The following is a 12,362-nucleotide window of genomic DNA, read 5'->3' as shown; positions in this document are numbered from 1 at the left end:
GAAAGGTGCCCCAGATAAACGCAGCTCGAGCTGGTAGCTGTATTGTCCTCGTATCAGAGCTACTTCAAAGGTCAATGTATATCCTTCCTGGCGAGCGCCCGACTGCTCTTGCTCTTTGTCCCGTCACAAGGTTGTGGCTTACATCTTGTCGACAATCACTGTCGGAGATCATTGGCTGACCGATCACAAGCTCCAGTCCTGAATGCTTCAAGTGACGATCATCTCCCGAAGTTTGCGGTATATGTTGTCGACCTTCTATTGTTAGCGTAGTCCCGCTGTCCTCGAATGTGGGGGACGGGCACAAGACCAGAGAGGGACAAGCCTGGCCAGTGTCATGCGTCCCTCAGAGCGGCGTTCGACGATGCAGTGGTCTTCGACACCAGTAGATTCCGCGAGGCATCTCGAAGTGATCAGTCGGTGCAGACGCATACAGCTATAGTGTTAGCGCGCCACCACCAACCTACCTGAAAGGAAGTAAATCACGGGGTGTTCATGGCTGGGATCGATTGGCTGGGGACATGCGCGGATCATTTGAGAACTACTGCAGGATCGAAGTCACCTGCAGCCTTGCAGAGGTTCTTTAGGTGCCGTGGGCTTGGTTTGAGCTAGCGCCGGTGGTCGGTGATGGAAGTGGCAGGTGGTAGGCGTTCTATACCGAGCTACTGCGAACGTCGGGAGTATGTGGAGAGCCAAATGCGTTGTTTGATGAGAGGTCCAGGAGGTACTTCGTCAACTTTAGCAGACGTAACAGTTGGTCGAGTGAGCGACATGGCCATCTGACAGTGTGTTGTCAACAGCCGCAGCCTTACCAGCCTAAAGAACGTGGCAAGTCGTATTCTCATGCGGTGGCGAGGTGGACTTGCAACGGTCTCCAGCCGATCCAGAAGAATCTCTGGTAGAGCAAGGCTGGGCTTGCTTTCATCCTGATGACCGTCCCGAGCCGAGGATGGCTGACGGCGTTCCTTCATTCCAAACTCGAAGTCCATCTTTTCTCCGATGCATGTCGTGGAGCTCCTGCCGTGTCGTTCAGTCTTTCTTCTTCGCTTTGTTTGTGATCTCGTCAAATCCGTCCAAGTACCGTGGTCTCGACAAGACATAGCGAGTTGCCGCGGCTTGGGCAGCCTATCACGACTCGAGGTTCAGCTGTAGATCTCCACATGCACAGTAGTGACGGTGCCCCACACGGGAAATATTTCACAGTAGCGTCGCGAGCTTGAAGGGGGATGCAACACTGCACGGAGATTGTCCTGTAGAGTGTCGGCAAGACGACTAATCTTCTGAGTCCAGAGAGAAGCGTAACCCCAAAAAGGCAGGCAACGGCCTATCTGAGCTCTGGAGAAAGTAAGTCAATCTCCAGTCCAACAAAGTCGATGTTCACTCACAGTCCATCTGCCCTCCATCCCAATCTCTAGACTTCCATTTCCCGACTCAGCATCTAGTCGTCTGCCCAAAGGTTGCGTCTCAACTTTCCCGCTTATCCCGATGTCCTCCATCTCCTCAAAGTCCTGCCCTTTCACCGCCCTAACTCTTTGCCACAACAGCCCAGTCTTCCGGATAGGACAATCTCAACAGTCCAGTCTCATTTTCCAGACTAAAGTGGCATTTTTGAAGGGTCTATGAAGTTGAAAAGGGTATTTCAACTCCGTACTGTGCCAGAAGCAAGCCTGGGTCAAGTTCTAGCGAAGCTTCAGCGCACAACAAGGTAGCACATTCTGCGAGGCGCATACATCTGCTGGTACGAGTGTTGCGAAAGAAGGCACTGCGATCAAGTTTGTTTTCTGGGTATCATACAAAATCTCCGTGCCACTTGCTAATAGTACAATGTCCCGCTTCGTAGGACGAGTCATTTCAAAGTCAATAATACATGTCAGCAAAGATAGTTTCAGCAAGACATGACAACGACATAGAGCATACCGCTAGTTCTTCGAAATCTTCAGCTTGTTTTTGGGCAAGGTTCGACAGTTTGGACAGAGCCACTCTCCCTTCGGCTCCTCCGTAACTCCCACACACTTGTAATGGAACCATTGAAGTTCGCAGTCGTCATTGTCGCAGCCAACCATCTCACCGTAGCTGACCTTCTGGCAGATGCAGTAAAGGTTCTCGTCATCGCCGTCTTCGTCATCGGCGCGGTCACCAGAACCATCTTGTTGACTACGGGGAAGGGAGGATGGAGTCGGTGATGCAGAGTCATCATCATCCGAACCAGATAGCGAGGCGTTGGTACTGGGCGTAGCTCTATCACGGGCGAGTTGACGTCGACGGTCCTTCTTGTTTGGTGGTCGTGCTCGATGACCACTCTTCTTGGACGCGGGCGGGGCTTTGCGGTTTACAGCAACAGGTTGACTCTTTTGGACGCCACCAGGCCTAGAAGGCTGCGCAGATCCAGCGCGGGACGAGGTGCCTGGGCCTGGAGTACCAGCTTTGGGTGTCCCCGGACCGAGTGATGACTGGCGAAGCCTACTTGGACCTGCGGGGAGATTTGACAGGGACTGGTTGAACTTCTTCCTTCTACTTGCATCGATACTGCCTTCACGCTGACTCCGAGCAGGTGCATTTGGGGTCTGTCCACCAGCTGACGCACTTCGACTCGTTCCACCTGCGGCTTGCTGTGCGAGACGTATTTGGGCTGCATTCGCGATGTTGGGAGCCCCGCCAGTCGAGCCAATGTTACCACTCACGACCTGGAGAGGCATGCCGGGAGTTACGCCACTCCCTCCAGCAGCTATGGGCGTGCTCACGGCGGTTGCAGCGCCACTGCTGGTGAGCATACTAGGACCAGGCCAGTCAGCGGGAAATTGTTCGGTTTGTGTCAAGCCACGGATACCAAGGTCGAATCGCTTGAGCTGTCGTTCGAGAACCAGAAGGGCTTTCTCGGCGAGGCCACATTTTGCAGCCTGGAGAACTTCGCACTTGTCGTAGCAGTCGTTGATAGTTTTGGAGAATGCTTCCTCCTTTGGATTCTGCACATGGCCCCCATTCACACGGACCCACTTCTGCAGCTGGGCGTCTCGTTTGTTGATTTCGTCTTCGAAGGCGGCAATTTGGAGATCCTTGGCCTGGATCTCTTCCATGAGATGGGTGACCTCGGCGGGAATGTTGGCGACTAGGACAGAATTCAGTGGGAGCGCATACTGTATGAAATGTTCAAGATACTTGCCGTCATGCACGAACTGCTCCAGCACAGAGGCTGCGTCTTCGGGATTTGCCAGGCTCATGTTGTCCGTCTGTCGCAAACCATGCGCAGGGTGTGGTACTTGTTTTCGAGGGCTATATGTCCGCGAGTAGGTTTTTGTGGTGGCTTGGAAGAAGTGTCGGCAGTTTGTTTGATGAAAGCTGGCGGGTGGGTGGCGAAAGTGATGGAAAGAGAGTCTGTCACATGCGCTGAGGTGAAGTTGCGCCTGCCACGCTAGACACGCGCTAAGCCCCGCAGCCGATTCCCGAAACCTTATCTGGAATGCCAAGCGGGACCTGCACTGCAAGTTCGAGATCCGGGAGCGAAACATGCATCTGTACATCTACCCACTCTTCGACAAAATCGACAGCGACATCTTCTACCAGAAGATATAGCGATTCAAATCACCATCCAAACAGAATAGCCCACCGATAACAAATTCGACGCCTCTCCAGATCCAGCTACTGCCCGGCAGCATGCTTTGTACGGCATGGCTGGATCCCTCACCCCTCGCGCAGATGTCCACGCCGGTATAGTCCAGCAGTGGGAAGGCAACGTCACCAACGGCAGCACCAACACGCCTCGATCCGTCTCGCGCTCGCCCGGCGCCGCAGCCCTTCAGCAAAATGGGCACCATCCGAGGAGAGCAGCGTGCGGCGAGGAGGAGCAGATGCCCAACACACCACCCATAACGGAGGAGGACAGGTTGATGTGGCAAGACCAAGAGCTGAACAAGAAGATTATCGACCAGGTCGAAGAGAATGGCATCCAGCGGCCAAAGGGCCACAAAGTCTCGTTCCACTACAACAGCCACGTTGAGGACATGCATTTCGGCAAGACCCATCCCATGAAGCCATGGCGCTTGACCCTGACCAAGCATCTCGTCCTCGGCCACGGACTACAGTACGCCATGGACACATATGAAGCCGTGTCGGCCGGCACAGACGAAGTGCGCAAGTTCCACGCGCCAGATTACGTCGACTTCCTCAGACAAGTCAGCCCCAAGACTTTCCCTGAGCTCTGCAAGATACCTCGATTTACCCGCGCAATACCCCCAAAGCATGAAGGTGTGAAACCACTATCCCTTTTTCTGAGACTTTCTCTAATATGTTGTTAGGCGACTCCGTCGAGCTGGGTCCGTACAACCTGTCTACCAGCCCGGGTGCGGATTGCCCAGTCTTCGACGGCATGTCCGAATACCTCTTCCTCTACACAGGCGCTACCTTAGCTGCCACGCACCAACTCACATCCGGCGCATGCAACATCGCAATCAACTGGTCTGGCGGCCTGCACCATGCACACAAAGCCGAAGCCTCAGGTTTCTGCTACATCAACGACATCGTCCTCGCCATCCTCGACATGCTTCGAGTATATGCGCGGGTCCTCTACATCGACATCGACGTCCACCATGGCGATGGCGTCGAAGAAGCTTTCCAGCGCCAACCTCGAGTCATGACCCTTTCTTACCACCGCTACGGCCCATACGATGAGACCGGCCACAAGTTCTTCCCCGGCACAGGCGATCTGGAAGACATCGGGTTGAAAGGCACCCCAGGCGAGCACTTCGCCCTGAACGTGCCGATTCCTAGTGGCATCGACGACCGACAGTACAAGTTCCTCTTCGAAGGGGTCACGGGCCGCGCCATCGAAGCCTTCAACCCGTCCGCCATCGTCCTGCAATGCGGCGCCGACAGCTTGGGCGGAGACCGACTCGGCCAATTTAACATCAACATCAAGCAACACGGCGAATGCGTCGCCTTCGTCAAGAACCAACATCTCCCCTTACTCCTCCTCGGCGGCGGCGGCTACACGGCCCGCAACGTCGCCCGCGCCTGGTGCCACGAAACGGCCATCGCGACCGACAACAAACTCGTCGACAAAGTCCCCTACTTCGTCCCGCGCATCGAAGCCTTCAAAGGCCGCGCGCACGGCGACGAGAAGATGTACCCGTCCTTCGAACGCCTGCATAAGAACGAGTGCAAAGACGCCGATCTCGAGTACATGGTCAAGAAGCTCGAGCACGATCTCAAGTACGTGCGGAATGCACCGTGGGTCAAGCGGGATCAGTTGCCGACGGAGAGCGCCATGGGGAATATCATGGACGATGTGGATGAGGATATTCGCGGGGATAAGGCGGAGATGCAGAGGAAGAGGCGCGAGAGGGATCCTGCTGGGAGGGGGGAGTTGAGGTGATGAGCAGAATGTGTTCATCGCCGAACAGAATCAATTACCCCATTAGTCACAGCTTTAGAAATCGCACTCTTGTATCATCTACGTTGTTCAAAAAGACAGCGATATCAAGATACGAAATGAATACAAACCAGACTTCAAGATGGATCGCGCACTGTCGCTCCAGCTTCACTTTCACTGGGGATCGTTTAGACAGCAACGTCGAGCTGTGGCAGCGCACAGTGGCAAAAGGAGGCGAGGTCAAGTCCGAGATGTGATGCAGCAACGACATGGTGAGGCAGTGGAGGCGACGTGGAGAAGCAAGACAAGGTTCATTGGCGGATACAAAAGTAGCAACAACAACACTGAGGTCAACACCCAAACAGAAAGGCACAAAGGCCTCCACAATGCCATCAATAATCCCAGCCCATCCATCATTATCCCCATTACCATCCTCCAGCAGCGTCATTATCATCCATTACCATCCATCATCCATCTCATTCATGCAGCGGCGAAGGTGTGTCGTCAGGAGGGGTGGGAGTGCTCAAAGCTTGTCGTCGAACCACTGATCAGCCTCCTCGAGGTCCTTGGGGTCGCAGACAGTGTTCTTGAGATTTGCGGGGCACTCGATGCGGATGGATCTGGCGCCGCCGACGTTGAGGTGAGTGACCTCTTGCCAGCCATCGTCGACGTTGAGGCACTGGCCAGGCTTCATGCTGTCCTTGTTCGTGGCTGCGAGAAGGTAAGAAGTCAGCAAAAGAAGGCAGCGAGCTCGGCGGTTGGGGGATACATACTGTCAATGACGTGGAGTGGTTCGCCCTCGCAATGAACATCGTCGTGGATCAAGAACTTGCAACCGTCCTTCTCCAGGCGCTTGGGCAGACAGAAGGAGAAGCTGTGGAAGTCGTCCTGGTCCTTGGGGAACTTGAGGTCCTTGGGGCTGAAGCACTTGCCATTCTCGTCCTTCTTGTCGAACTTGAAGGAGACGTCCTTGTAGTCGCCGCTGCCACACTTGGGCAGGTCGGGATTCTTGTTCAGTGTGTTCTCGACAGGGCGCTGGTGGGATGGACCCTTGCCGTGGTGGCGCCATTTGCAGTCGTAGTCGTGGGAGAACTGGATGTGGAGGTCGTCGTGCTTGGCTGGGGCAGCTGGATCCATCTCAATGGCCGTGGCAGAGGTGAGGGCGGCAGTGGCCAGGATGAAGGCACTGGTGAGCTTCATGGTTGCGGTGATGGGTGAAGTCTGGGTACTGGGAGGTGTCAGCATCGTGTGCTGAGGGTGGCAGATGGTCCATGAAGAGGGTGAGGCATGCGATGAAGGTTGAGGCGGAGGATGTTGACGGTGGTGAAGGAGGAAGGGGGTATCTCAGCTGTGACTGGTGCGCTGGAGCGCTCGTGGGAGAGGCCTGGAACTGCTGGCGAATGGGAGGCAAAAGAAGTGCTGAGGTGGTCGACTCACTGCAAAAGTATCTCTCTTCTGCAGAAAAAGGTCAGCGACGTCAAGGTCAGATCAGGAGGAGTGAGCAGACTCACGGATCAATGCTCAAAAGCAAGATGCTGGTGGCAGATGGTTGGCGGTGCTGAGTGCTGAAGATGCTCCGATGTGTGTGGTGTGAAGAGAAGAAAGCAGACGAGAGGGGAGTGGAAAGTATTTGAGAGGCGGGCTGTGTTGACTGCTGCGACTGCCATCTTGTTGCTGAGGGTAGTCGCTGATGGTGATCGGGGAGGAACGAGTTGATGGTGGAAGGCGAGATCTTGAATCGGGGAAGAGTAGTCCTGGCTAACGATCCAGCGAGAAAGTGCGTTATAGAGATGAAGCAAAGGTTGGCTGCCGGCATGTGCGTTTCGACGGTGAGATCTGAGAAGTCATATATCAATCACGTGATCTTTAAATTGAGATGAATGAACATCTTCAAATCGCTCAGCTTCACAATACTCGCAGCTATCCCCTGCTATGTTACAAAGCTGCCTCGCCTCACCTCTCCCCAAACTCCCGTCTATCGCTTATCGGTACTCTGGTCGCACAAAATCCGCCATCGTCTTGGGCTCGCCCTCGTAGTTGTGCGTGCCATCTGCGTCGTGGTGGACGTCGTGTCCGTGGCCATGGCCGTGGGGATCTTCCTGTGGGCCGACGTATTCCATCTTGTAGACGCTCCCGCACTCGGGGCAGCGCTCGACTGGGCGATCGCGGGACATGGCACACCAGATGACAACGTGCGAGTCGGCTGGGTAGCCGGTGCAGCCAGCGAATTGCTCGTCGCCGAAGGACTTGACGATGATAGGGTCTTCCAACGTGCCTATAATGTCCTGTATCAGTTCTACCCTCCTTGAAGCCACGCTCCATCTTCTTCCTCACCTTTCCGGCTCGCATCCAGAGGCCTCATGTCGAAGATATCCACACCCTGCATCTTTCCGAGGATTTCCAATCGCTCAAGACCGGTGGCCTGCTCGAGATCGGTGGGAATGGTACCCGGCTGGGCACCAGGTGGGAGAAGGTCGTGTTCGGACTTGATGCCTGCGTAGATTCACCCCCGAAATCAGCCATTGCCCTGTCTTCTACTTCCCAGCGGTATTCTCTTACTGTCCAGAGGCTGCAGCAGCTTGCTGTCCTCGCCAATCTTTGGGTCAGCCTTCTCCTCCCCTACATTTCCTGGTCAGTCATGCGCGGCCATGTTTTTGATTCGGGAGGCATTGGATGGGCGTACATCGTCGGACGGAGATGGCGAAGGAGCGCGTGATGGTAGGGCGGAAGACGGCGCGCTTGGCGAGCGCTGGAGCAGCGCGGCGGAGGAACATGGTGGGCGGAGCAGAGGGTGCGGTGGGTGGTGGTGAGGGCTGGTCGAGCTGTGGTGAAGTTGTTGGATGGAGCTGTCGGTCGCTGCTTCTCCTGCCGCCAAGCCCAGCATTCGGCTGATCCCGGCGCAGCCAGCCGATGCCGATGACATTGCCTGTGCGCTGTTTGGCTGATGTCTCTCCTGATCAAAACAGTATCAATTTTCAACCTCCATCAGAAATTGAATAAGACTTTGATTATAAGTTGCTGAGATACATCTTGGCCATCATGGTGGTGGTGATGCTGGACGCAACCCCAAAAGTTAAAGAGCTGTATTCCTGCATGGCCACTCGCATCACCAAAACAACGCTCGACAGCGAGAGAACGACATCTGCTTGAGGCTCGCGCAAGACCGATAATCAATCCCGATGTACAAAAGACCGTTCTACTTCCTACTCGGCCGATTTGATGGGAAAATCAATTTGAGAACTTGACGTTACGACTACCAAGCTACCACTCATCATCAATCATTCCTCGTGAATCGTCCCACCAGTCCTTCTCGCCAACGGACTACCCCCATTCCTATACGACGCCATCCTCACATCTTCCACATTCGTTGGACTTCGCACGCTCGGCATCTCCACCACAGGACTGTGCTCTTCGGTGCTGTACTGCTGCGGTGCAGGCGGCGTAGGGTAGAAAGGCTGCGCTTGCGGTGGCGGTGGGTAATACTGTTGCGCACTCGGCTGCTGATGTACAGGAACAGGCTGCCACTTCGTCTGCTGTGGCTGAGGGGTGTTCTCAGGCGAGCCGCGAAGGGAGGAGATACCCAACAACGTGGCCCAAGATCGTCCGCTGAAGTCTTGCTTGTTTTGCCCGCCCGGACTGCCGTACACGGTCGAGTCGCCGATTGTGGACATATTTCCCACTTGGCTCCCGTTTGGCTCTTTTGTGGCATGTTGCTCGGCGCGTTCCTGGCGTCGTCTCCAGCAGAGGAACACGAGGGCGAGAACGATGAGAAGACCTGCCACGGCGCCGATGACGCCTCCGACAATCGCTCCCACATCCGCACCATCTCCTGGACTTTGCTTGGCTGTCGGTGAGGTAGATGTCGAAAGTGCTCTGTTTGGGGTACGTTGGCCTGTCTGCGCCAACCGACCCATGTACACACCAAGATCAGGGCTGTCAAACCCACCGACCGGCGTCTTGAGTGTGAGATCACCAGTCGACTCTCCGCCGATTACCTCAGTGAGTTGAGTCGGCCGTGAGTAATAGGTCAGATTGGGCTGATATCGATACCAGATTGCATCGTCGACGTCGTTTGCGCCAAGATTGAGGTTATGCATGCCCCGACTGGGTGACGAGTCGCAACGCACGTCGGAAGAGTTGGGGAAGTACCCGCCCATGACTATCATCTGGCCTTGATTGATGACATCGCAGCTGAGAGAATGGTGCGGTCTTTGGGTGGAGTTGTCGAGCTGTCGCTGGTGAGCCGCGTTCTCGAAAATCACAATCCAGGCTGACATACAACGGCCCAAGTAAACGATGGCAGACTCAAGACCCACACATCGTCAAATCCATACCCTTCTCCTTGTGCTTCTTCAAATAGAGACAAGCCGCCGTAGAGGTATCTAAAGGCTGTCAGCAGCAGATCGAGCAGAATCTTAGCGATGCCCTACACGTCGAACGACGAGCGGTCTTCTGGCCAGCTGACTCCTCCACAGAATCGGCGTCGCATACCCGGGGTCGGGCCAGATGTTTTCTGTGAATACGTCACCTGGCTACCAATGTCAAACATCCAGATTGTCTGTTATTCAGGTCAGTATCTAGGACAGCGAGCACTCGATCATCAGGTCACCAACATCCATCGGCACCTGCGGAACTATCAGCCGGTGCAACTTCAACAACTCTTTGCATACCTACTCCGCTAGGGCCCTTGGTTCCATTCGGTCCACTCGAGCTCTGCTCCACACCACCAAAATACACGAGCATTCCCTGATCCGACGCCGGGATATAGAACAACGCTCCTTCTCCACGAGGCGTATCGTCAATGAACAGACTGTGTCCCCACTCCTTCGTGTTCAGATCGAAGGTGATCAACCCCGACTCCAGCCTTGGCGCTCCGGGAAAGCCCACTTCTGTCGCATTGCTCTTCCATCCGCCATAATAATACGCCGTGCCTTTATTCTGGTCGACCGCACTTGCACCAAACGAGTTCGGTGTCGGCGGGGACTCAGTACTGGTCTCGTTCCAGGTATTATATATTGTATCGAACAGCCAAAGCGTGAACTGCTGGGGTGGTGGGCTGGTCGAGTTGTACTCGCCACCATAAAGATAGAACAGCTTGTTGACTTCATCTGCCCACAGCGTGCCACCGGCCACTGACGGAACGTTCGTAGGCTTGGTCAAGTCATCGTGCATGGGCGGGAAGAAGTCGTCCGTCGTGGTCGTGGTGTCGGCCCAGAGAAGCTGGGTGTTGGTATAGTTGACGGTCGATCCGTCGATGTGCGAGCCATAATCGATGTAACCTCCGTCAAAATACAGCTTGTCGTCAATCCACGTGCTCTGATGGGCGAAGCGGCGACAGAAATTGTCAATCTGGTCCTTGTCCTGGTCTTGTGCGAGTGCATGCGTAGAAAGAAGAAAGGACGCAGCCAGCGCCACAAGAGCGAATCGCTTTGTGGAAACGTGCCACATCTTGATGTGCCGGCGCAAGGAAGTATCACGTCTCACGTCTTTCAAACGGCACGAGGAAGGGGAGGAAAAGGTATAAAACGACAGCGAAGCAATTCACCTGAAGGGGGCCCCCACGCCTGTGCCCACGGCGCAGGAAGGCTACTGATCAACGACCTGTGTAGCCCCTGAGATGCATGGGACTGATATGGCTTAAACCAACGTCGAACGACAGTAGTTCGGACAGTCGAACAGATCGCCGTATTCTTGCTCAATGGCGATCATCTCGTTGCTGTGCCCAGGTTTCTAGCGACGGCCTGAGTGCAGTCTCGCCCGTCAAAGGCCAGGCCAGGCCAACTCATTACACATCGTTGTGCGGCCCCAATGCCATTGTCAACCTGGGTCTTGATGGCGTGATCAAAGCCTGCGGCCTGGAAAACAACCGCGGATGAGGCTGAGTTCAAGCACGACAAGCAACCTCACCGAAGCCACAGACGACGACCAGCAGAACAACCCCCACGCATGCACGCCTGCGTATATATGGACGTCTATCCTCTCGATGGCAGCTCGCCTCATGTCTCACCAATTTGTAAACTTGGCCGAACACGGCAAGAAGCCCAACCTTCCTTTCTCTCTCACAAAAGCCCTGCTCGTTCTTTCTCGGCCTTCCTCCAACGTTGACCCTTTACTATCAAGTTTACATGAATACCCAAACCTACTATATACAATAACATACGTCGGCAAGTCCGCAGCTTTGCCTAGACTCGAATCTGGTACATGTTAGGAGGCGTCAACCTTCAATGCACTTCGCCCCCCAAACTGGACGGCGTGAGCTGATGTCCCTCCCGTCCCTGCCAGCCTCTGCGGAAGCCGGACCGAAAGTAAAACAGACGACACCGCGTGCGTGGGCCTGCAGCAAGACGTTACCTGATAATGACCTCGGATCAGGCAGGGGTTGAGGATAGCCTCCAAAAGCACATCCATCGATGCAACCTCGTGGAAACCATCGTACGCTTTCTCTACCCTGTGTTAAGTGAAAGAGCATCTCGCACATCGACACTCCACGCCTGTTCATGCCTGCAAGAAAGACTGCCTTCATTCTCACGCTACGCTAGGTGCTCTCATCGCGTGAATACGCTGCTTGAACATCAAGATCATCTCGAGTCCCGACTTAATTCCAGAGCAGAGCAACAGCGTCGTCCCAACCACACACGAGCCAGGGATTGTGTCAAAGAGAAACCTTGCCATCCCTCCCCAGAATGGAAGGAGGCAACAACCAATCTCTCTCTGAAAACCCAAGAAGGACGAGATCGCACGAGCGACGTCTAAATGGGTGTTCAACAAATAGACACGACGGTCGCTCAGACAGACCTCGCCGTTCCTCAACCCTCCCGGGCTTCCCCCCTCCAGAATCCGGAACCTCGCGATCGGCCCCGAGTTTCTATCATCAGCCTTCGTCTCATGTGAACAACGACATGCCAGGCAGTGCGCAGTCAAGCCCTGTACATCGATCTCAACCCATCAATGCGGCGGTGAACCGCAGTCTCCAACGCCACGCAAGATCCCATACCATTAT

The 12,362-nt window shown here is 54.9% G+C and overlaps 5 protein-coding genes across 5 annotated transcripts; 1 reads left to right on the top strand and 4 right to left on the bottom strand.

The window, feature by feature from the left end:
* Nucleotides 1–1,916: 1,916 nt before the first annotated feature.
* On the bottom strand, nt 1,917–3,215 carry M409DRAFT_65541 (uncharacterized protein; the record flags this gene model as incomplete). Its single annotated transcript, XM_033816560.1, has 2 exons — nt 1,917–3,103; nt 3,158–3,215. 2 exons carry the CDS (start codon nt 3,213–3,215, stop codon nt 1,917–1,919), a joined length of 1,245 nt encoding a protein of 414 aa, XP_033669558.1.
* A 447-nt stretch (nt 3,216–3,662) lies between these two features.
* Nucleotides 3,663–5,365, top strand: M409DRAFT_53303 (uncharacterized protein; the record flags this gene model as incomplete). The annotated part of the gene is made up of 2 exons (XM_033812334.1): nt 3,663–4,239; nt 4,290–5,365. The coding sequence occupies 2 exons, from the start codon at nt 3,663–3,665 to the stop codon at nt 5,363–5,365; spliced, it is 1,653 nt and encodes a 550-aa protein (XP_033669557.1).
* Nucleotides 5,366–5,885: 520 nt separating this feature from the next.
* On the bottom strand, nt 5,886–6,562 carry M409DRAFT_53302 (uncharacterized protein; the record flags this gene model as incomplete). The annotated part of the gene is made up of 2 exons (XM_033812333.1): nt 5,886–6,073; nt 6,136–6,562. The coding sequence occupies 2 exons, from the start codon at nt 6,560–6,562 to the stop codon at nt 5,886–5,888; spliced, it is 615 nt and encodes a 204-aa protein (XP_033669556.1).
* Nucleotides 6,563–7,344: 782 nt separating this feature from the next.
* Nucleotides 7,345–8,136, bottom strand: M409DRAFT_65539 (uncharacterized protein; the record flags this gene model as incomplete). The annotated part of the gene is made up of 4 exons (XM_033816559.1): nt 7,345–7,637; nt 7,697–7,855; nt 7,922–7,981; nt 8,046–8,136. 4 exons carry the CDS (start codon nt 8,134–8,136, stop codon nt 7,345–7,347), a joined length of 603 nt encoding a protein of 200 aa, XP_033669555.1.
* Nucleotides 8,137–8,640: 504 nt separating this feature from the next.
* M409DRAFT_21406 (uncharacterized protein) lies at nt 8,641–10,810 on the bottom strand (the record flags this gene model as incomplete). The annotated part of the gene is made up of 5 exons (XM_033805845.1): nt 8,641–9,591; nt 9,642–9,744; nt 9,793–9,920; nt 9,976–9,987; nt 10,037–10,810. The coding sequence occupies 5 exons, from the start codon at nt 10,808–10,810 to the stop codon at nt 8,641–8,643; spliced, it is 1,968 nt and encodes a 655-aa protein (XP_033669554.1).
* Between the last annotated feature and the right edge of the window lie 1,552 nt (nt 10,811–12,362).

Source organism: Zasmidium cellare (assembly GCF_010093935.1).
Source record: "Zasmidium cellare ATCC 36951 unplaced genomic scaffold M409scaffold_12, whole genome shotgun sequence".
Lineage (NCBI taxonomy): Eukaryota > Fungi > Ascomycota > Dothideomycetes > Mycosphaerellales > Mycosphaerellaceae > Zasmidium > Zasmidium cellare.
Note: the sequence above shows the minus strand (reverse complement) of the source record. Positions and strands in the feature narration are given on the sequence as shown.